At 35.2% G+C, this 22,919-nt stretch overlaps 1 protein-coding gene and 1 pseudogene across 1 annotated transcript; one reads left to right on the plus strand and one right to left on the minus strand.

The window, feature by feature from the left end:
• Window positions 1-4,231: 4,231 nt before the first annotated feature.
• LOC149543735 (C4-beta,C20-epoxidase pseudogene) lies at window positions 4,232-5,563 on the minus strand (annotated as a pseudogene).
• Window positions 5,564-10,309: 4,746 nt separating this feature from the next.
• Window positions 10,310-20,664, plus strand: LOC149543736 (C4-beta,C20-epoxidase-like). The gene is made up of 5 exons (XM_089795832.1): window positions 10,310-10,461; window positions 14,441-14,779; window positions 19,455-19,907; window positions 19,997-20,324; window positions 20,413-20,664. The coding sequence occupies exons 1-5, from the start codon at window positions 10,310-10,312 to the stop codon at window positions 20,662-20,664; spliced, it is 1,524 nt and encodes a 507-aa protein (XP_089651958.1).
• Window positions 20,665-22,919: the final 2,255 nt, after the last annotated feature.

The raw sequence follows: 22,919 nt of genomic DNA on the forward strand, positions 1-22,919 counted from the left end.
TACATGCAAATGAAGCCAAAATTAGGGCTAAACTGATATGCATCTAGTCTACATTGACTCAACACATGGAGATATTGCACAAGGAACTAGCCTAAGATGAAACTCTCATGAAGACATATTCTCATCTTTCTACACATGAAGGCTTAGTGCACCTTATTGCCAAGTTGGAAATCCATATCAAGTAATTGGAGGTAGCTTGTGATAATTGGGATTTAGCTCTAAAGATTATACTAGAGATCCATAAACCATTTTTGGACAAACACACTACTAGTGTATAACCCATTGACATAAGTGTCAAAAAGGGGGAGTAAGGGAAAAGGGGGAGTAATAATGAGAAAGAGTATGAGGGAGACAAAGATGGAGTTAAATATATAGATAATCTACTCAACAAGAGAAATATTTTAGTTTAGATATAGAGTATAGCACAGAACAATCAACTCAGAGGGAGTTATGAAATTTTTAGGTATGACTGATAAGTCATGTGTTGCAAGATTTTTATATTTTGAAATTTTTATATAGAAGTCAAATAAATACTAGATATATAAGTTATGCTCATAAAGATAATATCATTAATGAATGACCAAGTGTTTTTGACACATGTCAAAGGGGGAGATTGTTGATCTCAGATTAGTTTTGACAAATGAGTGTCTATAGACTTAAGTCATTTACTTAGTTCATGCCAAACAAGTAACATATACTAAGCATAACATATAAGATAGTGCATGTCAAGTAAACAATGAGTGTCGAGTCATTCAGATACCGAGTGAAAGCATTGAAGTTATAGTTAGTGCTGAGCACCAGGGACTTTAGATGCCAAGTAATACAGTTTTGAATAAATTTTTTGTATTGGCACAAACTACTCTGTAAACTTTTTTTGAGCTAACTTAAGTATTCTTTTATGATAAGGATGAATCTTAATTGTGAATTCCTATGCATTACATGCATCTAATTAGGAAAAGGGAAGGTTTAAGTGGCAATATGGGTGAATAACTACCATTGGTTCATACCTAACCTTAAATCACCTAGGTCTTCTTAAGGAAGACAAACCCTAAACTCTCTAAGGAATGCTAAGGAGAATTGAAGAGAGTTTGCATGCACAAACAAAGCATTCATGGCGATTAAGGTGTTATGAATTGAGTTACATTGCAGAATTACTTAGGAGGAGAATGGAGGAAAGGAATTAGAGGAAAATAGAGGTACATCTAATTAGAAAAGATCAAGTACACATTAGTATAGAGGTGATCTAACATCAAAAAAAAAAGTGCTGATCAAAGGATTATTGCTGAGAAATTTTAATAGGTGAATCAGTTAAATCTCATAATAGAGTAGTCTTAATAGGCTATTGTAAATCCTTTAACAAGGTGCTTACTTGATTGTAAGTTAAAGTCCTCTTACCAGGGACACTTTTAGTAGGGTGTTTAAATCCTTTAACATGTTACGATCTAACAATCTTGTAAACCTTTAACAAGGTAGACCTTTCACATGGTAGATTGTATTTCATGGTCAAACATTGTAACCTTCATTAGAATCATACAATTTATTAATGTAGTAGTGAAGATTTGTGGGTGTCATCCCCACCCTAGTTTTACCTTCTCCTTGGAGGGTTTCTGGGTAACCAAATATCTTGTGTCATACCTATGTTGAATATTTACTTTCACACTATGGATGTATATGCTTAATTTGGTATTTCACTTTATATGCATAGATTGTGAGATGGATGTATGGTGAATAGTTTTAGAGGTTGAAAGTTTCAAGTCCCCCCCCCCCCCCCCACCCAGAGTTTACTTTCCTATTGTATTTCCAACATAAATCAAATTAGGCATGGGAAATGCATTAATGTTCCATTCATTTTAAATTACTCCATCAACATGTAGACAATAATTCCCCAACCAATGGTATATTTCTTGCATACTCATCTTTATTAAACCCTCTTGTGAGCTCTATTAGAATTGAACTAGTGAGTATTAAATCTCAAGAAAAATCCAAACCTAATTCCAAAGGGAAAAAAGAAGCTAATCCATTTGCCTTGCTTTTTAAAAAGAGAATCTTGCCTCCTATCTCCCTTGAAGAAATTTTGCTCAATAATACCCATAGAAAAGGTAAAATATTCAAATGCTTTTAAGTAACTATATCTAAACTAGGAAATTGAATCCTCAAGAGAGAAAAATTATTGATATTGACTCGGGAGAATGGGAAGAGGAAATTCAAACGAAGAAGGGTACAAAATTTGGTACCACTAGAATAAAGAAAAATGAGTCTATCTTAGAGGAAAGGAGGTTACTAAATATTAGAAACAAGAGTAACACTAAGAAGAAAGATCTTATGAAGGAATTTGTTTATGAAAGAGACCAAGAGTATACCCTAGAGGATCTAGGAGGAAAAAAATGAATCGATGAAAACCATGAGAAAGAACAAGAAATTGAGGATTTGGACGATGAATATTTTTGTAAGAGCACAATGACTCTGGGGAATGTGAAAAAGATGAAGGACTTGAAGTATAATTTTCCTACACATTTGGAAAATAGGAAGGATAAACCTACTCAGAAAACATAGATACAAAGTATTTTTACTAAAGATGAATTCATGGTTTATATTCAAGCCCTATTGGATAGAATTTTTGCATTGGAGTAGACAACTTCAATATCACACATAAAGGCTATATTCCCAAACTAAAAGTGTTAAATAGTCAATGTTGATTAATTTTTTCAAGCTTGATTTCTTCCTTAGTGTGTGATGTTTAGCAGTGGTTTTATTGGTGTAGGTCATTCCTAATTCTATCTTAATGGAGGAAGTATGCTCTATTTTCAGGTCTATATGTAGGGTTCAAGATGGTTTGATGAATATGGCTTTTCTTGGAATGGTTAAACTTTTGAGAAAAATAAAGTACCTGAAAAGAAGCAGCCATGAAGAAAAGAATGATGGCAACTAGAAAGATGAGGATGAATATGAATTTAAAAGAGAGTTTAGTAGTTCCAAATATTTTTAGGCTTTATTACTATCGATAATTGAACTATTATTTTTGGGTTTTGGTTGTTTAATACTTTTTCATATAACATGTTTAACACATCTAAGGATTGTATTCCTACTATCAAGAAACAAATGATTCTAAATTATAGTTTTAATTACTTTTCTAATGTTAAAGTCATTATTGTAGTTACCATCGATAGTAGTACTAGTAGTTATGTTATGTTTATGACTCTAGCAAGTATTTTTTATAATTTTGTTAGATGATAGTTTTGTATACATCTAGCAATAATTGCCCAGCATTGTGCTTAAGGTTAAAGTTCTTATATAATCTTTGACTTAGAGTAAGTGACCATATACATGCATCTTATGAAAAGAAAATTTTAATATTAGATTTTTTCTTCTAAGAATTTTCTTTTATTTAGTGAATATTTACTTATCCGACATGCTCTGATGTCAAACTCTATTTAAAATATTTTCCAAAGAAATGTTGCACGATCCCTACTACTATTCCCTTGAGTAAATATGAAGATCTACCTCCATGATTCACTCTCGATTTCACCAAGTGCATCTATAATTAGACTTATTCAAATAATTATTACTGTCCATTTAATTTCAATTGTAATAAACAAGTTGTGCTTCAATGTTAATGCTAGCTTCCTAATTTTTTAATCTTGTAATAAACTGCCAGTTTATGCGAGTTTACTGTCGCAGCCTTCAATTAAAATCTAGATATGTACCTTGTTTTGTATGAAGTTTTTGGTAGGTGGATATTAGAACAAACCTTCCTATAAATCTTTAATAATTTGGATCAGGGTGAAAAGGAAAATGAAAAGGCTTCTTAGCATGTTGTTATAACTCAATTGATGCTAAAATTTCAATAAAGCTTTTATTGTGTTTGTGTGTAAACAGTCTCTTTACTCTGTGCTCTGTTTCTCTCTTCTCTCCTATATTCAGATCTATAAATTCTATATAATCACAAAAACTCTAAAATCAATGTAATGTTATGTTAGACAAGGAAAATATGAACACATTTAATCCTAAAATATATTTTCTATTTAAAAAATTAAAAATTACCTTTCCAAACGATCACAATTTCATAATTTATAACTTAACCACACATGCATAGATTTGCCATTTTAGTTTTTTCCAAACAACATGGCTTGGTTTTGTAGCACCTGAAACTAAAATGTTACTGAACAATTTAAGATCATATTTACTATTTATCAAAATCCAAGGTAAAATAACACAGCACAGCTCGAATACACTATTCTTTATACACCGACAAATCATTGGAGAGTCGTAGCTCTCTCTCCGTCTTCTTTGTTACTTCTAATTTCCTCTCTAATTGTGAGAATATAAAAGGCTTGTAACGCCTTAGATTATTGATGTCAACAAGTTCCACAGGTGCCAAGATTTCCATCTCCATTGGAAACGAAGTAAAGAACACAATCGACATTCGATCTACCCACCATTCACAAACTATGCGATGCTCTATGTTGCGACATCCGTCATTACTCCACGCCTGCAATCATATTCACCATACATCCTTACTATTATTCTATTACATGAACAAATAGCATCTCTAATGATCATGGGATACAGAGAGAAAATTGCATACCTTGAGAGAGTCCGCTAGATTGACAATTAAATGATTGAGAGAGGGGTTTCACATTGAGCCACTTGCCCTCTTTAGATCGAATCTGAAGGCTTCCTGAATCATCTTGGTATAGTATTGGGAGCATACCTAAATCTGTATGAGACACCATGGTCTCCTCCCTGATAGATTTCAGGTGCGATGAATATCCATTTATCCTCAACCTTGATGTGCAATGTTCAAAGTGAGCGTGGTAGAAGGAGTTGGCATCCAACCCAAGGCTTATAAGAATTATCTTTGTGATATTGTGGGCAAGATTTGTGACACACCAAGAGTTCAATTCCATCGTCTCTCTGTAAAGCAAACCAAAGAGAAAAAATATTCAAATAGTAAGATAAGGTATATATGCTAATGCAATAATTCGAGACAAAGTAAATGAGGTAAATGAATAACATACTGGAAGCTTAAATTCCCTTCTGGCCATATCTCTGAGCACAATTGCTTCAAAGACTTTGATTTCAAGGCTTCATCAAGATTGAATGTCTCATACTTAGGATTTTGATGGTAACTATCCAATGGACGAGACATTCTCGCTCTTTCTTTAACTTTGCTTGGCATGGAAAATAAGCCTCTGTAAACATTTTGGACATTATCTAGAAGCTCTTCTGAAATTCCATGGTTGACAAGATGGAAAAAACCCCACTCTATGCATTGCTCTCTAACTTTGGCCAGCATCGGATGATCTTGAAGGTGCCTCAGTTCGTCACCATTCATCGGTTGTGGAAATTTAGAGAAATCGATTAAGGGAAGATCAAATTCAGGTGCAGTGGCTCCAAGGAGAAACGACAACGAGGAAGACATAATTATTTTTCCTTTAATACCAGAATAGAAGAATCTCAACAGTTTAACCCATCCTTGTTCAAGCTTTCCTACTTTTAAATCTCTTCTAGGGAGATGGCCTGTGACGCCTATCTTGGACGTATCAATGAATGGAATGGCCATCTCTATGATTGGAGATGGCATGTGAACACCTATCTTAACCCATTATGCTTGCAACTCTATATGCAAAACTGGCATATTTTTTATGGAAACCTCCCAAAATACATATAGATCAACATTACATTATTTCTATGGTGGAATAGAACATAATAAGCAAGCATACATTTAAACTAGAAGGTTTCTTTGGCTAAAGAGTCAAGTGGAATGAGATCTCATTCGTCAAATTCATCCAGATGTCAAACCTGACTTAAACATACCTTAGATATTTAAACTTTGGTGATGTAAGATTTTACAACCTAAAGCTACAAAATATAAATTAAGAATCTTCTAAAAGAATGAAGCCAAATTGTAGATTAAAAAAATAGAGTAAACAGAGCTGCCAAAATAAAAAATCTCTTTTACATTGATTGATTTTAATCTGCATTCATATGCATGATTTATATAATCTTAACTACCATTTCATTTAAGAAATCAGGGTGAATAACTATGAAATGAGACTAAGTTGATTTGTTGTTCTCAATAGAGAGTTATGGATGTGGGTAATCATCCATTGTTAAACATGAAGTTAAACAACTACCTATCTATAAATTATGGAAAGAAACAGACTAGTGTAGAGTTGGAAACATAAATATGTAATCGCATGTACCTAGAATTAGTAACCAACACCCCCCCTTAATTTTATCTAAGGAGAAAAGAAAAATCTAAGAAAAACAAAGAAGAAAGAGGGAAAACCCAATGGAAATTAAAATCCCCCCTCAAACTATATACTAATAAAGCATTAAAACTACCATACTACAATTTCTTTGGCCCCAAGAAGATCTCTAAGAAAGTCAAATGGAAGAGAAGATAGATCCCTCCATGGTGTGTAGTGAATGGTAGATGCTCAACACTGCATGCAAAAGGTGGTCCATGATCTTTGAACAACATTCTTCCCTTTAGGAAGAGACATAACTAAAGATATGTAAATGAAGTCTCCCCAATCCTAAAAGGAATATGTAGGAAGAAATCTCAAAATGTATGATGCCTCTGACAACTACTCCATGTTCTCTATATAGATCTTGAAATGGCTATAATCTTTTAGAATATTTTGTAGAACATAATCAAAAGACACATTTTTCACCTCAAAAGGCAAATAGATCTCCTCATAATATTGTGCAAATGTATCCAAACTCATATCAATCTGTGAAGAATGGCTATGTAGAGAAGGAAGAAGAGTGCCAGGAGGCTCCCTCACAACAACTAAAGAAGAGTCACCTTCATCAAAGAGAAGATGAATAAAATCAATATTGTCATCCAAATCTGAAATGAGGGATTCTACAAACATAAATGATATCTCTAATAGAAATCTATCCCAATTAACTGAATCTAAAAGACACAAATGATCCTGTTTCAAGAAAATATTGGAAGCTTCTGATGAAGCAACTCTAATATCTAAAGAAATAACAAAAGCACCAAGGTCATCAATAAAATGATCATCCACAAAGGATGTGTTCACACAAGATGGGGCAACTGAAATCTTAGTATCACCTACAAAAGCCTAGTTATCCAAGGAATCATCACTTCCAGATGAAGAATCAATATCTCTATACAATTGTCAGATGATGGTCCAAGAAATGAAAGGGCACTCAATGTGCTCTATATTTGTAATGTCCCCATTTTAGCATTAAATTAATTTCTTATAAAGTTATTAAATAAATTAAAAATTAAAAGGTGACTTTATATTTAATTAATTTAATTAATTATTGTATTACAAGGGAGAAGCTTCTAGAGTGTGTATTAATTATTGAAAGGGGGAAGCCTGTAGTAATTTAATTTTTTAGAAGCACAATTAATTATTGTATTGCAAGGGAGGAGTTTCTAGAGAGTGCATTAATTATTGGAAGGGGGAAGCTTCTAGTACTTGCAATTAATTAATATTTGGTTTCCTTCTAGAAGGGGGTTGAGAAAGTATAAATAGAGGTGGGAGCCTCATTGTTTAGCATGGGATGATGATGAATTGCATTTGATAAGAGCTTGCATGTGTGAGTCACATATCTTTCTTGGCATTAGAGGACATTCATTCTCTCTTGTAACATTCTAGACATCATTCCCTTGGGGTTTGGCCTTTGGAATACATTTTTATGTACTTGATTTTATCATTTGAGAATTAATAATATTTCAGCAGCAATTCAATCTTCAATTTACATAAATTCCTTCTTGCTCATGTTATGTGGATTCTAATCTATGCAAAGACATTAGTTGGTTCAGTTATTGGGCATTTCTAGGGTGCCCATTACAGTGGTATCAGAGCATGCCCATTACAGTGGTATCAGAGCTTGCTTGCAAAGTGTTTCATGAAGTTATAACCGGAAGGGTACACATTACAATATGATATAAAATATCATCAGAAATAGTAAGACATATTAGTCCATAGTCAATATCATTACTATTAAACCATGCAATTTTATGTTCATAATCATTGGGCTCATAAATGTGTCTGAGGAAATATGGTAATAGATCTTGCTCAAGGGAGTGATTCTCTATCCCCTTTTTCTGAGATAGATAATTCTCTGAGGTTAGGTTAACAAAAGAAGGATGAAAATAAATACTAGACATCATTGATCTCCCCCAAAATGAAACTTTATCTCAGTTCATGATTACAAAAGAAACACATTAACAACCTCCAATCTAATGAAAACATTTCATTCTATACAAGCTCTAATTTGCAATACCTGCAATGAAAATAATACTTCTTCTTCCAACTCCCTATTCTCTGATACCATGTGAGATTTTGCAACCTAAAGCTACAAAATATAAATTAAGAATCTACTAAAAGAATGAAGCCAAATGACAAATTAAAAAAATAGAGTAAACAAAGCTGCTAAAACAAAAAAATCTCTTTCACATTGATCAATTTTAATTTGCATTCATGTGCATGATTTATACAATCTTAACTACCATTTCATTTAAGCAATCATGGTGAATAACTATATAAAATGATACTAGGTTGATCTTTTTTTCTCAATAGAGAGTTACGCATGTGGGTAATCATCCATCATTAAAGCTGAAGTTAAACAACTACCTATCCATAAATTATGGAAAGAAACAAACTTAGCATAGATTGAAACATAAATCATGCAATCACATGTAGATAGAAATAGTCACCAATAGATGAATAGTATTATCACCCCTTATCATCATCCTCACCAATTTTAATCAACACATTGAACTATAACCCTTTAATTAAAAATCATCATTTCAGACTATAATGAAAAGAAAAAAAGAGAAAAATTAAAAACTACGAACTGTATAATATGATTATAGCCCACACACCTTCTTTCTCTTCAAGCCTCTACCTACTAACCTACAATTAGGCCCACCTAAAATAGACGTTAGTGCACAAATATGCTTAATAGAAAAATTCAAACATAATCTTATCGATCAATATAGAAGAAAGTAGTATTGTTGTATTTATTATGCAACCAAAATGAATAGCTTGATATTTCTACTAAAATTTCTAAGTTGGATCATCCATAGTCACCATCAAAGTATCAACAACATTGCAATAGAAGTATCAAACCATTGACAAAAGCCACTTACACTGACTACAAAATTTATGGCCTCTCGACCACAAGGGGAAAATTACAAGCTACAAATTTCTAAAATGTTTAGGGTTTCTTGCTTCATGCAAACTTCTAGTTTTTTTGTGTACGACTCTTCATCTAAGCTTTCCTCCTGTAGGCACCACTTGTCAAACTGCAATTACTATGGGAGCATTTAGGTTAGGTTATAATGGCTCTGGCCAACGATGAACCAGTTGTTTCTAGTTCTCTCGTTGCTACTTCAAAATGCCATGGCACCACCTCCAAAAAAATGCCCGCACAAGTTTGTCCCGAAGGTCTTTCATGAGGTAATCCTGATATTATCCTTCCTTTACAAGAATTTGATTTGCTTGTGACTGGTTAGAACACCATACCTTGATAGGTTATTTTGTTGGTAGGACTCCTCCTAAAGCTATGCTTCGAGACTGGGTTAACAAAAGCTAGACTCCTCATGGAGTCTACCATGATGTTGTGCAAAACCTTACCAAAGGTTTTTTTATTTCACTTTGCTAACCCGTCACAAGCAGATGCGATCTTTAATAACGGACCTTGGTATGTGTGTTCCTCTCTAGTTGTTTTCCAAAAATGGTCCCAAGACTTTATAGTCTCGGATGATAAAAAGCTTAGGGTTCCTGTATGGGTCAAGTTTCTAGGTCTTCCCTTGCCATGTTCGTCTTTCATTGAGTCCATTGCCAAAAACCTTGGCAAAGTTTTTACCAAGAAGCCTAAGAAATTTTGTAATGCTCGCCCACAGCAACCCATTTGCGTTGAAGTTCATCTTTCCAAGGATCTAAAGGATTCTGTGGAAATCCAAATTGGAGATCAAACCTTCTCCCAGAAGGTGCTTTACTTGAATTTACCCAACACCTGTTATAGGTGCTAGTCCATGGAACGCAAGATCAAGGATTGCCCTCTGGCTACGCCTAGGGTTAAGCCCATGCCTAAAGAAGCACCTGCCAAACAGGTCGAAGGAAAGAAGGAAGAATGGGTTATTATTGGGCACAAGGGCAAGGGTCCCTTGAATCCCTTGTCCCCCAAGCCGTCTTATGCAGTAATCATCGTAGTTCCTCCTATTCCCACAGGAGCATCTGCACTGGCTAGCATGGGGCCACAAGCAGCTCCCACAGCGTCTATTCAGGGGGTTTCGTAGGTTCCAAACCCTGCTAGTATGCAGGAGATTAAGGCGGCCACCAGGGTTTCTACCTTGGCTAGGGTTCGTGCTCCTATTACAATTTCTTCCATCGTTCCATCAACAACAAGGCATTCTCGCAGTCCTCCTGGACGTGCAGAGAAACCAGAGGTGAAACGGCATGTTGTTAGGTCAGATAATTTCTCATCTAACTTCCACCAGGTTTCTACCTTCTTGCAGAATAGCTACTCCTCTCTTGAGGACAAGAATGATATGGAAGAGTTCTCATGAGCTTCCTCTCCTAGAATGTTTGAGGTCTTTCCGACCTCTCCAAAAAATTCTATGTCTGGGACACTCGTCATAGACTTGGTAATTTAGATTTTCTCTACCTATAAGAAGTTAAGATTTCTAGTTTCATGCTTTCTGTTGCATGTCGCATCATTTGGAAAGATGGCATTCTATTTTCCTCTCAGCATGAACCTGGCTGAGGTGGTGTAGTTACTTTCCTATCACCTCGCCTTCATTCTGCTATTATTGTGCATGGTTATAACCCCACGCATTGAATTATCGGGCTTTTGCTTTCCATTCACAATCATTCTTTTGGAGTCATTAATGTTTATGCCTCCAATGATGTTGTGGAAAGGCCCCAGATGTGGGTTTGGCTAGCTGACAACTTACCTCCCGCTACTTGGGTCATGTGTGGGGACTTCAATATGGTTGAAGTTGCATCTGACAAAGATGGCTTTCTACCCCTTCGGTGGATAGTTGGGGAAAGAGAAGCCTGGTACTACATGCAAAATAAACTAGGCCTTTTTTATCCCAATACAAACTGCCACTAGGGTAGTGGGGTCTAGCACACTTGGTCCAACTTTCGAGCTAGCTCTTACCGCATTTTTAAGTACCTTGATCGTGCTATGATCTTTGCACAATCTTTTTTCTCTTTTTTTGAAGATCGAGATCTGCCTATCATTCCCTTCACAAATGTGACATTATCTGGCCACTATCCCATCTATTTTTCATTTCTTGGCAAACAACTATCCCCAAGGTGGTCAAGTCTTAGTTCTTCCTCAACACGTCTGTGTTGTTGCATGCTTCCACCATCTTGCACATCCAACATGTCTGGAATTTGGAGCCATGTCTGCCATCCCAACAGGGATGGATTCAATGGTGGAATGATGCCATTACTAGAACTGCATAATTTGTGTGCATCTATGGGTGCCAGCTAGAAATTTTCAAGAAACGCTCGTATGAAGCAAACACCCTTGCCCTCAAAAAACCTCTGAGGCTCTCACCTTCAACCCCTTTGATGCGGATTTGCAAATTAATCTTGCCAAGCTTCACCATGACAAGAAAATTGCTAACAACTATGCTGCCCATGGAGCTCAAATCAAGGCTCGTCTCCACTAGTTAAAGGTTGGCAATAAAGCCTCGAAGGAGTTCTTTCAGGCTCTCCAGGCCCGACATACCAATGTTGGGATTAAAAAGATCAAACAGGGAATAGTTGTTCTGTCCAGTCTCCCTAACATCTTGCAAGCCTTTGTTCATCATTATGAGAACTTTTTTGCTTCATAGGGAAATTTGGTTGTTCAGGAGGAGGCTCTTAGAAAGTGTATCTCTATTACTCCAAACCGCCTTGTAGTTGAGAAACATGCTTTCTGTGAGCAACTTCTTTCCCCTAGAGACCTTAAAGAGGCAGTTGACTCCATGGTGGATGAAAAGTCTCCTGGATGTGATGGCTTTCCCTATGAATTCTACAAACACCTCTGGGAACAAATAGGTCTTGACCTGCACAAAGTCTATCTTGAAGCATACCATACTAAAAGCTTAGGAGCAATAATAAATAAAGGGAATATCAAATTCATACCTAAATTTGGTGATCCTGAGGACATATGCAATTGGAGGCCCATTACCCTTTTGAATGTGTCTTATAAGATCATTGCCAAAGCGCTTTCTCTCAAAATTTGGCACATGTTGCCTTCAATTGTGTAGCCTGAGAAAACTGGCTTCATCAAGTCCAGATATATTCTGGACAACATCATTGTTGTCTAGGAGGGTATGGAATGGGCTTGCAAGTCCAAGCAGCAGGATATCTTTTTAAAGATTGATTTTGTTAAAGCCTATGATTGCATTGAATGGCCCTTCATCTTGGCTATGCTTCAAGCTCTGGATTTTGGCCCCAATTTTCTTTAGTCTGTGGAATGCTCTTTGGTGATGCTAACGCTTGCATTACCATCAATCATTCACAATCTAAGGCTTTTGGACTTTTTTCATTCAATCAGGCAAGGTTGCCCTCTAGCTCCAGCACTTTATGTCCTTGCCACTGAAGGTTTTGGCTATTTGTTAGCTCATTGTGTGTCTTCTAGATTGGTTCATGGCATTTCCTTGTCTGATTCTTCCTCCCAGTTAATCAATGGCCATTTTTTTGATGATTCCTTTCTTACACTTCTTGAGGATGAAGAAAATATCAAAAACGCTTTAAATTGTCTAGACACCTTTTGTCAAGCCTTGTGCTCTTCCATCCAATGGCATAAAATGCTCTGTTACTGCTAGTCTTTTTTGTCAGCTCCACCTTGGCTCAGCTAGTTCTAGTGGAAATGGGTTACTCACAGGGAAATATTCTGCTTTCTTGGCATTCCTTTTGCCTTCCAAGCCTCTCCTGTGGAGCTTTGGAATGTTGTGCTTGCTAAGATTAGCAAAAGGCTCAACTATTGGATCACCAAGCCGCTTTCTCTTGCTAGCAAATTTTAGATTTGTTCTAAGATTATAGCCACCACCCATGTCTACTATTCTTCCTGTTGGGTGCCATCCAAAGCTTCCCATCTCAAGCTAGAATGTTTGCTCAAAGATTTTCTTTGGGCTTCTGGTTCTAACCATCATGGTTTTCACAGAGTTTCTTGGTATTTTTGTTGTCTCCTAAGGGAGTCTGGTGGTCTTGGCCTACTTTCCACTTAGAAACAAGGCATTTCTCTCTATGCCAAATGGATTATCTGAGCTATATCTGGGGAAGAAGCCTAGAAGATTATAGTAAGGCACTACATTTCTTTTGGCTTCCCTATTAATAGGCCTACGTGGAAGGGGATTGGTTTTCAAACCCTTCTCATCATGCGTGAACCAGTGGCCATTCAAGGCTCATTTATTATTAAGAGTATCTAGAAAGCCTGGGAAGCTCTTAATTCATGGCTTTGTTGGGTTGGAGATGAGTTTTACAATGGGCTTTCCTTGAATCAATAAAACATTTGGTGGTCTCCCCTATTTGCTATGCAAGGTACTCCTCTCGCCAAGATTCAAGGTGCCAGTGCTCTGCATTTTTTCAAACATGGCATCCGCACTCCTAAGGATCTCTTTTCAAGAATCACCATGAGTTTCAGGTCATGGGAAGATATGCAAGTTTGGTACCGCCTTGTTAGTATGGATCAACAGACTTTTGACCTTCTACTATCTTCCATCCCTGTGCACCTTGTTCATAAGGTGGGGATTCAGTCTAGTCGGCCTTGGTGGCATGATTGGAAGTGGTATCCTACCACTCCATTTGCCAATTATAAGCCCATTATGGGGTACTGATGGCTCTCACCTCATCTTTCGATGGTTGACATGCTTAACCAACGGTGGCATTTGCAATATTTGCTCTCTCAATGGAGAAAATGTTTTGATGCCATTTGGAGTGCTATTACAGAACCCAAGATTGCCTACTTTGCTTGGTGCCTTGCCTTCCAAGGTCTTCCCCTGGGGCCTTGGCTTAAGAACATTGGGGTTTCTAATCCCAGATGCCCCTTCTATGGTCAACCTGAGTCCTTTTTGCATATTTTCTGGTTTTGTAAGCATGCTCAAAATTATTGGCACTAGATTCATGATTTTTTCAAGCCTTTTAGGTTCGAACCATTTTCATGGCACATGATCCTGTTGGGTGATTTCCCCCAAAAATCCTCAAAAATTTACTTAGATTTGGCATACCTTCAAGATGGAAATTTTGTTTTCTCTATCGAAAGATAGGAATGTTGTTTTGTTCACTCATAGCTTTTTGGATGTTAACATTGCTATGTACACTAAAGCATGCATTTGTAATAATGTGATTATGCAGATCCAGGTGCAAGCTAATAAAGTTTCCCTAGAAGTTGCTCACTTATAGGAATTGTTAAATCATTGGGGAAATGCTCCTTGTACCATTGCCAGACTTCCTCCAGATGCCTCAGCTAATGCCTCTACACCTCATGGTCATCGTTCTCATCGCCACTCACACACGTCGCACTCCCAAGCTTCTTGCCATCACTCTCCCAGTGGTGGTGATGGTGGATGGAGGCACCACTCTACTTCCCCACCTCGTAGTGGTTCTAGCTGGTCCTTGGCTTTGCCTCCTGGGCCTCGACGAGTGCATTCTAGGAAATTTTCTCAAATGGCTTTGGCAGTTTCTCCTCCACAGCCAGAGGTTAAGGAAGCGAAGGCTACCCCTGATCTTGCTGCTGTTGATGATGGCTGGACTATTCCCAATCCACCCCACAATCCCACTGATACGTAAGGATTTCCTAATAGAGATGATCCTACTCCTTCGGCTGGCACTGCCTTGGCAGCCTAAGGTGGTTTATTCTTCTTCTTTTTTTCTATGAATAGTTGTTGTTTCCAGCTAAGGCCGTGTTGTTAAGTCCAGCTTTGGCTGTGTGAACTATTTCATGGGGTGATCTTGTATCCCCCAGCCCCTTTTTTGTGAATTGTATTCATAGTATATTTTATTAATAGAAAAGGACTATTCGTCAAAAAATGTTAATAAAAATATGTTTTGAAAACTAGACTGGAACTGTTAACGAGATGTTATGACAAGTTGATTGATCCATTATGTTTATTTTATAATTGTTATAAGCATAAGTGCATTGTAACATATAGGCATCTAGACGAAGCATCCAGATAAATAATCCATGAATGGTACTTTAAAAATTCTACTAATTACTAGACCAATGCAGTCAATATCTATGAAAACATTTTAATTCATTCTAGATGAAAGACTAGTTATTTACAAAGAGGCAATGTGTTTGTTCGGCCTAAGATCCAATCATAAGAAATTCTGAATAAAATAGTATGACATGTATTTCCCTCGATGTCATCTCATAAAATGAAATATGGTGGTTTCTGTTTGTTCTCTAGTGACAATCATTGATCTAGTGGTTCTTGATTATAGATTATTGAACAATGTAATCAATACAAAACTTCCTCCAGTTAAGATATCTTATTGCTATATAGAGAAGGAGATTATCCGATGCAATTTTAACATACTTTTAAATAAATACATTACAATATTTTAAATCATATTTCAAATTTTACTTTTATTTTTATTTTTACTTAGATTTTATTATTGCATTGAAACTTTTTTATATTATAATTTTTATTTTTCATCAGTTATAGGTGTATGTGTACCCCCTCTCTCTATGTATAATATATTTATATATTTATATTTAATTAGAAAATATTTTTTGTTATAGTGATTTTGAACAATTGATTGGACAATGTTTATTAGCTGTTATTTATATTTATTATTAGTAAAATCTTAAAAATTTCTTATAATCAATATTATTTATGATGTGTGTGTGTGTGTGTGTGTGTGTGTGTGTGTGTGTGTGTGTGTGTGTGTGTGTGTGTGTGTGTGTGTGTGTGTGAAATTTGTATTGGTAAATTATTAATATCAAACTCATAAATCATAAAGTGAGAATTTCTAGAAATGATTATGATATTATTCCTTCCATGTAATCAATTCAATAAAAAATTTAATGAATAATATTAAAAAAAAGTTTCAATTCCATACTTGCATGTAGCTTAAAATATACTAATATCCTCAAGAATGTCAAACAAACATGCATCAAAGGATACAAATGAGTGAAATTGGGTCAAGGCAACATGAGCCACATCGCTGACCTCTAAAATTTGGTGGTGAAAAGCTCAAGGGAAATAGGAGCTTCCACAAAGAAATATAGCAATCAAGTTAGAGAAGATGTAGCTTAAATTTAAACATAGTATTATGCTCAAAGTTAGACTTGAATAATAGAGAAGAATATTTTTCTCCACTATAACTAGCCTAATGGCCTAATGACAACTATTGTGAGGATATATGAATGTGACAAGCTTAGTAAAAATGATTTCACATCACACCTTATATATGTAGGATGCACATACATTGAGAAAATGATGGGATGTTCAATCAAGTGATAATCCATTGATCTAGACTTCTTAGCTGAATTGTGCCATGAGAAGACCAAGAGAATCAAAAGAAAAATAAATTATGAAATCAGATGGAATGAAAATGCAATAAAAGTGGTAGAAGGTTCATAAATAGATCTTAGAAAAATAGAAATAGGGGATATTTTTTAACTCTTGGTCTTAGAAGTAGCTTGACATTATAAAGCCCTTTCCTATTGATAATACTTATACTTGTGCACCAATTGGCTCTAGTGTAGCTATGAACTAGGAGGAATACTCCATAGGATAGGTTATCAATGCCATAACCATCATAGAGTTAGACTACACAAATGGAGTAGTTAGCTCTACCACAATGTTAATAAATTAGACTCATCCACAAATGGCATTCCTAATTTTTCTTAATGGAGAAATGAAAGAAATAGGTGGTATCCTTATAGGCTTTCAAGATGATTGAACATTAAATAACTATTTTCCCTCTCCATAAATTGTTAGGTTAAGGTTTTTTGCAAGGATGGGAATCTTAAAAGGATTTCCTTAGACTTTGATTCCACAAGTGTTTTCCTATTTTCCTTTGTAGGTACAATAATGTGAATAAGAAGTACATCTCGAAACTACATGGACTTAAGTAAAAAATGAGGCTTTTCCAAGGAAAAATTCCTTTAGTTATCCCTTCAATAAGAGGGAACTAAAGGTAAATCACACTACAGAGAAGAGGTGAAGTGAGAGGTGGGGGAGGGGACTAGAGGTCTTTTCAGTTTGAAAAAACTTATATGATAGCTCATTAGTCATATATGTATTAAATACTTTAAAAAATAGACAATCTCAAGAGACAATGGATCTTATCAAAACATGTGAGAAATGGTTAGAAACAAGTCTTCACAATATTCCAAGGTATGCTATCAAACATCCTAGACTGTATGTAGAACACCCACATTGCAAAAACTCAAGAAGTTATGTTCCTCTAAGTTCCTCCCATGTAGAAACTATGCATGAGATGTGCATACTCATGCATAAGAGGCTCATATTGAGGATGAAAATGAATTTTTTAGATACCACATCAGGTCCTAAAAGGGCCATCAATGTCATGGATGCTATAGGGAAAACATATAGTTCATGATGTTTAGATATGGTAGCATTGTACATTCATTGCAACTTTTTCAAAATAGCCCAAGCATGGAGAAGACCTCATCCATGATCACATCAAATTTGTAGGAAGGATCAACCATAACTCCTATAATTGCATTTGTTTTTATTCATAGTGATGTAAATAGTAAAAGGGTCTGCACAGTATGTGCATGTAGAAGTTTGAATGATAAATCAACATTTGTAGCACTTTTATTTTGAGGTGACATCAATGTGATATTGATAATTTTCACAAATGGGATATCACTTAATATAGAGGAAGATTATTTTGGAATAAAAGTCTTTTTTTTTATTCATGAGGTGAAATTTATTATGTTTGAGGATTGCGTAGAATAAATAATAACAATGTGGAAATATGTCATTTAAAAATGCTAATTTTGTAACACATTTATTACATATGACCACTACTAAAGCTCCACACCAACAGAAATATTTGGTTGGTGTAATTCTTACTGTACAATTACAGTATAAGAAATAAATAGAAATATGTAGAACATAATCATATAATAATAGATAGTACAACATAGGAAATCTAACAACTTCTAATAAAAAACTTTGGATGGTGCTAACCATATAATCATTAACCTGATTGTAAGATCTAATGATACCATAATTATGTGCATATCTCATGTTCCCTACAATAATGCTCTTCATTGAATACATAAGATGAACAAAAAGTGAAACGTGATACAATTATTTTAACCATATTGTCTTAGAATAATAAGATGGAATGGACAACAATTTAGTGACCAAAAAATCCTTAACTAGTTGAAAGAAAGGGCCTCATTGTACATAATATGGATTTCAACATATGAATAGCATCAAGAACACTATAATCATAGATCACATCATCATGCCCTCTATATGATGACTACTACAACACTAGAGATATCAGGAAACTTTGATGTTATTGTAAGATTCAAAAATTTTGTAACTTCTTGTGGTCCCTTTACCATGGACTTAGCTCATTAGTCCTATAAGTATCCTCCAAACTAATGCCATAAACAAGACTAGGAAGAATTAACATTAATACAATTTGAGATTTTTTTACCATATATCTGTCACAACAATATAAATATTATTAATATGTATATGATTCAAAAATACTTGAATAGATTAAGATAATGGTAATTTAATATCAAGAAATATGAATACTAGCTACCTAATTATATAGTAGAGTATAATTTTTAGACTAAGAACATGAACATTATGTATGATCCTTTTGATATAAATTGTTTAATGGTCCTAAGGTCTTAGAACGTTTTCATTCTACCATAAAGAATGAAGGAAATCAATTCATTTAGTGAGCTTTATCCATCAGTCTTGAGAGGGCATTCACACATAATAAGAAATTGATTTGTAATGTTTTATAGACATATTATAATTTGCGTTTAAATGTACTTCTACAATCTTAATATTGCCAGTACTCATAAGTGTGAGGCCTAGCTATACACAAAACAATACACATGATAGATGAAGATCGCTCAATTGTCAAAGAGGCGAATAAAATATACTAAAGTGAGCCAAAAGTTTATAGATCCCAATGCATCGTTGCTTTTCAGAATTCTATTGCAACAATAGAGCCAAATGAAAGCACCAAGAGACCCTGCTATGCAGATGAAGATATCAATGAGGTTTTAACTCTTATGAGTACAACTTGACAATGTTTAAGATGCTTCTTTATAGTTTTTTAACTTTCAAGACGGACTGCTCTTGGATGTAATTGTCGTCTCTATGTAGAATTTGTTTCTTTCGGATGACTGCAGGATTCCAATTTCGCAGCGGGTTATTGGCTTTGACGAAACGTTGAAGAGAGGCCAAAAGACCTAACCTCTTAAAAACGCTATTTAATGTAAGGAAGTCAAATACAAGCGATAAAACACTATCCATTCTTCTCCGGTGTTATAGCAGCAATATACAAAATGCCTCTACCCGTAGAAACCACTCCATCTGAAGCTAATCTCCCTGTGGTCGACATTTCCAAATTTCCTCAAGACTTCGATGCTGATGAACTAAACAACCTTGAATACCATCCCGAGCTCTCAAAAGTCGGAGAGGCTTGCAAAGAGTGGGGATTTTTCCAGGTTGTCAACCATGGAATTCCATCAGATCTTGTCGAAATGGCAGAGAATGTTAGCCGAAATTTGTTATCTATGCCAGCCGAGGCGAAAGAAAAGGCTGTCAAAGGTAAGGCTCTCGATACTTACTTCCGAAGACAAAACTTCGAGACGTTTGCTATTCAAGACCCGACGATCTCTGCTTCGTTTGAACAAATGTGTTCAAAGATTTACCCAGAAGGGAACCCTAACTTGTGGTATGTTATTCCTCTTTTATTTCCCTGCCTCTAAACTTAGTTGCTTCCTCTCTTCTAATTAATTCAATTCTTCTCTTACCGTTTCGCAGCGAGACGATGTCAAAGTACGCTGTTTGTGTCTCAAATCTTGCACAAAGAGTCACAAAAATAGTTCTTGCTAGCCTGGGATTCGATTCCGAGGCTTTCTACCGCTATCAATTTGAAAAATGCACAAGAGCATTGCGTATAAACGGGTATACACCAGAGAATATGTCGAGTGAGGTGCAGAAAGTACTCTCCCATACAGATTTGAACTTGCTCACGGTTCTTTACCAGGATGATGTTGGAGGGCTTCAGATTCGATCTAAGGAGGGCGAGTGGTTCAACGTCAAACCTCTCCCTCGTGCATTTGTCATCAATTTGGGGGACTCCTTTAAGGTACGAAAATTTCTCTTCCGCATTAATCAGTGTTTTTATAGGTGGCGTCTGATTAAAATTGGAAATGGATGATGGGTCTTCATGCCAGGCGTGGTGTAACGGTAGATATCGGAGTGCCGATCATCGTGTTGTTTCTCAAAGTTGTAGATACCGTATTTCAATTGCCTTTTTCACTTCTTTTCCAAATGACATGGAAATCTGGGCGCCTGAGGAGCTTGTGGACGAGGAGAATCCAAGGCGTTACAGGCCTTTCATATACGCGCATTACAGGGACGAAGCTCTGAGTGATTTAGATGATAAAGCGAAAGCTACCGCCCTGGAAAGGTTTGCGGCTATATAAAGAATCGTGCGTTAGCACAGTGTCCCTGAAAAATAATCCATATGACTTAGAATGTTTTTCTGAATAAAAGCAGATAAATAGCTGAATTAAACTTTTCTCTGTGTAAGAGATGTACTCGAAGACAATCTAGTCTGTGTCGAATGTTCTAAGGTTGAAATTTTACGAGTTAAGTGTTTTTTCGAGTATGAGAGATAAATCAAATTAAATAAATGATTACAATTGTTGTAAATGCATGGGCTAAACTTAGTTTTGAGAGTGAGGTATGTTTACTAGTGACTTGGGAAATGATTTATTTTGTGATGTTTTTTTAGTAATGTTATGCTTTCGAGATGAAATCTTTGAAGGTTTGATCAATATTTATTGTGGTTTCCACTTGCATGTATAGGACTGATGTGATCATTATAATTTTAAAATATTTAAAGATAGATGGTAAACTACTTATATATAATACATAAATAATGTTGTTGAATTCCATAGCATATGTGTATATCTGAAACGTTGCCAGTACTAAAATACGGACTTCTCAAATCTATTTCTGAATTTTTGAAACTATTTTTTTTTTTCATCATTTTCTATGGTTACAAATGATTGCAATATGTGCAAGTATGCTTTAGTAAATATAGAGATTGCCAACAAGGTCACCAATATGTGTGTTATTAATTGCAGTCATTATCACCTTGACATTCATTGTACTCTTTCTACAACATCAATTTAAAAAATTGCATTTAAAACTAACAACCAGCACTAGATCAATCTATATACTTCATCCACATATTTAAAAATGTGACTTTTTAAATATTAATCCCAATATTGCATTTCAATTTTAAAAAAATCTAAGATGAGAACTACAGTGAACATTCTATGTAGTAAGATCATAACTTCAAGTCTTGGTAGATCATGACTTCTACTTTTGCCTATGCGGAGACGTTATTTAACATGATTATTTGATGAACAACATTTCTTGAAGAAAGATTTATATGCATGTTTCTGTTATGTTCTTTTCCCCACCGCTGATTTTCTTCTCTCTACTAAGTGCATCCATTTTTCACAAAGATTTCAATTACCGATGTTAAGAATTAGCAAAGTAATCTTTTCCTAGACTTGATACAGGTGATACAACACTGTCTACTTCCCAAAGTATGAATGAGAATTTTTGAAAGTAATCAGCCCCAACAGATACGAAAAAACATCCAACAGAATCAAACAGCATGGGGAAACCTGTATCATCTTCCTGATACTAGTTACAACATCGAGTTCTTAGAACGTGTTTTGTGACAGTGGTCAATTTTGGCTTGTTAAGATGCCATACTCTACAATCTGCAAAACGCAATGTCACGTCAATATAGTCACAAATATTATCAAAGTAGTTATAATATAATGGACCTAAAAAAACTTTCAATAGATTTGCAATTGAATCCAAACTGTAACTTATTTTGTATTGGATCATAACACTATTCGAGAGATAGAATTTAAAAATCATACACTTATCATCTTTCTATGGTTTACATTTATGCTCTTTCCTACTAATTTGGATCATGGCAATCACATATATCTTACACAAATTGTTTTGAAATGAAATATCCATAATAAAAGTAAGTACAGTTTCTACATTGCCATTTTCAAGATTTCGTGATTTCATTTTCCAAGTGACCTGAGGAAAGACAGTGATTTCACGGGATATGCTCCATAAGTTTGTATCAAATTGGTGATGGTTGTAGGGATCAATATATCGAATGGCATTTGAGCCACTCCAACCAATGACAGGTTTCTTCTACCACAAATTTCATGTAATACACATCACTACATGAATACAGGGTAAGTGTAAGCAATATGATTAAGAAAAATTAGACTATCCCAATTTTACTTAACTGTGTCAAAAACTCTAGCTCAACAATTTGCATAGGTGTTTTTTTAAGCTTCCTTTCTATGTAGCTACTTAATTGAGGTAGAGGTTTTAGGATATTCTTTCCTATATGGCTCATGAATTATTTCTTATAAGTGGTAAAGTTGGTTGTGCATATTCCTTCAGTGATTATTAGTAGATTTTTAGTGGTTTTTACTTTTAATATGTTGTTAATTCTTTGTTGTAATTGGGTTGCGACTCTTTATTTTAATGGGTCATCCCTCTTTGACTTCTTATTTATCATAAATACATACTTAATCTAACAAGAGATTTGAAAAGGAATTGTTAATCCTCTTCAATATTTGAGAAGAAAATTTTTTTTTTATATGAATATTTTTTGTCAAAACAAATT

The sequence above is a fragment of the Cupressus sempervirens genome, chromosome 8, assembly GCF_028749045.1.
Source record: "Cupressus sempervirens isolate cs-2001-9-10 chromosome 8, ASM2874904v1, whole genome shotgun sequence".
Classification (NCBI taxonomy): Eukaryota; Viridiplantae; Streptophyta; class Pinopsida; order Cupressales; family Cupressaceae; genus Cupressus; species Cupressus sempervirens.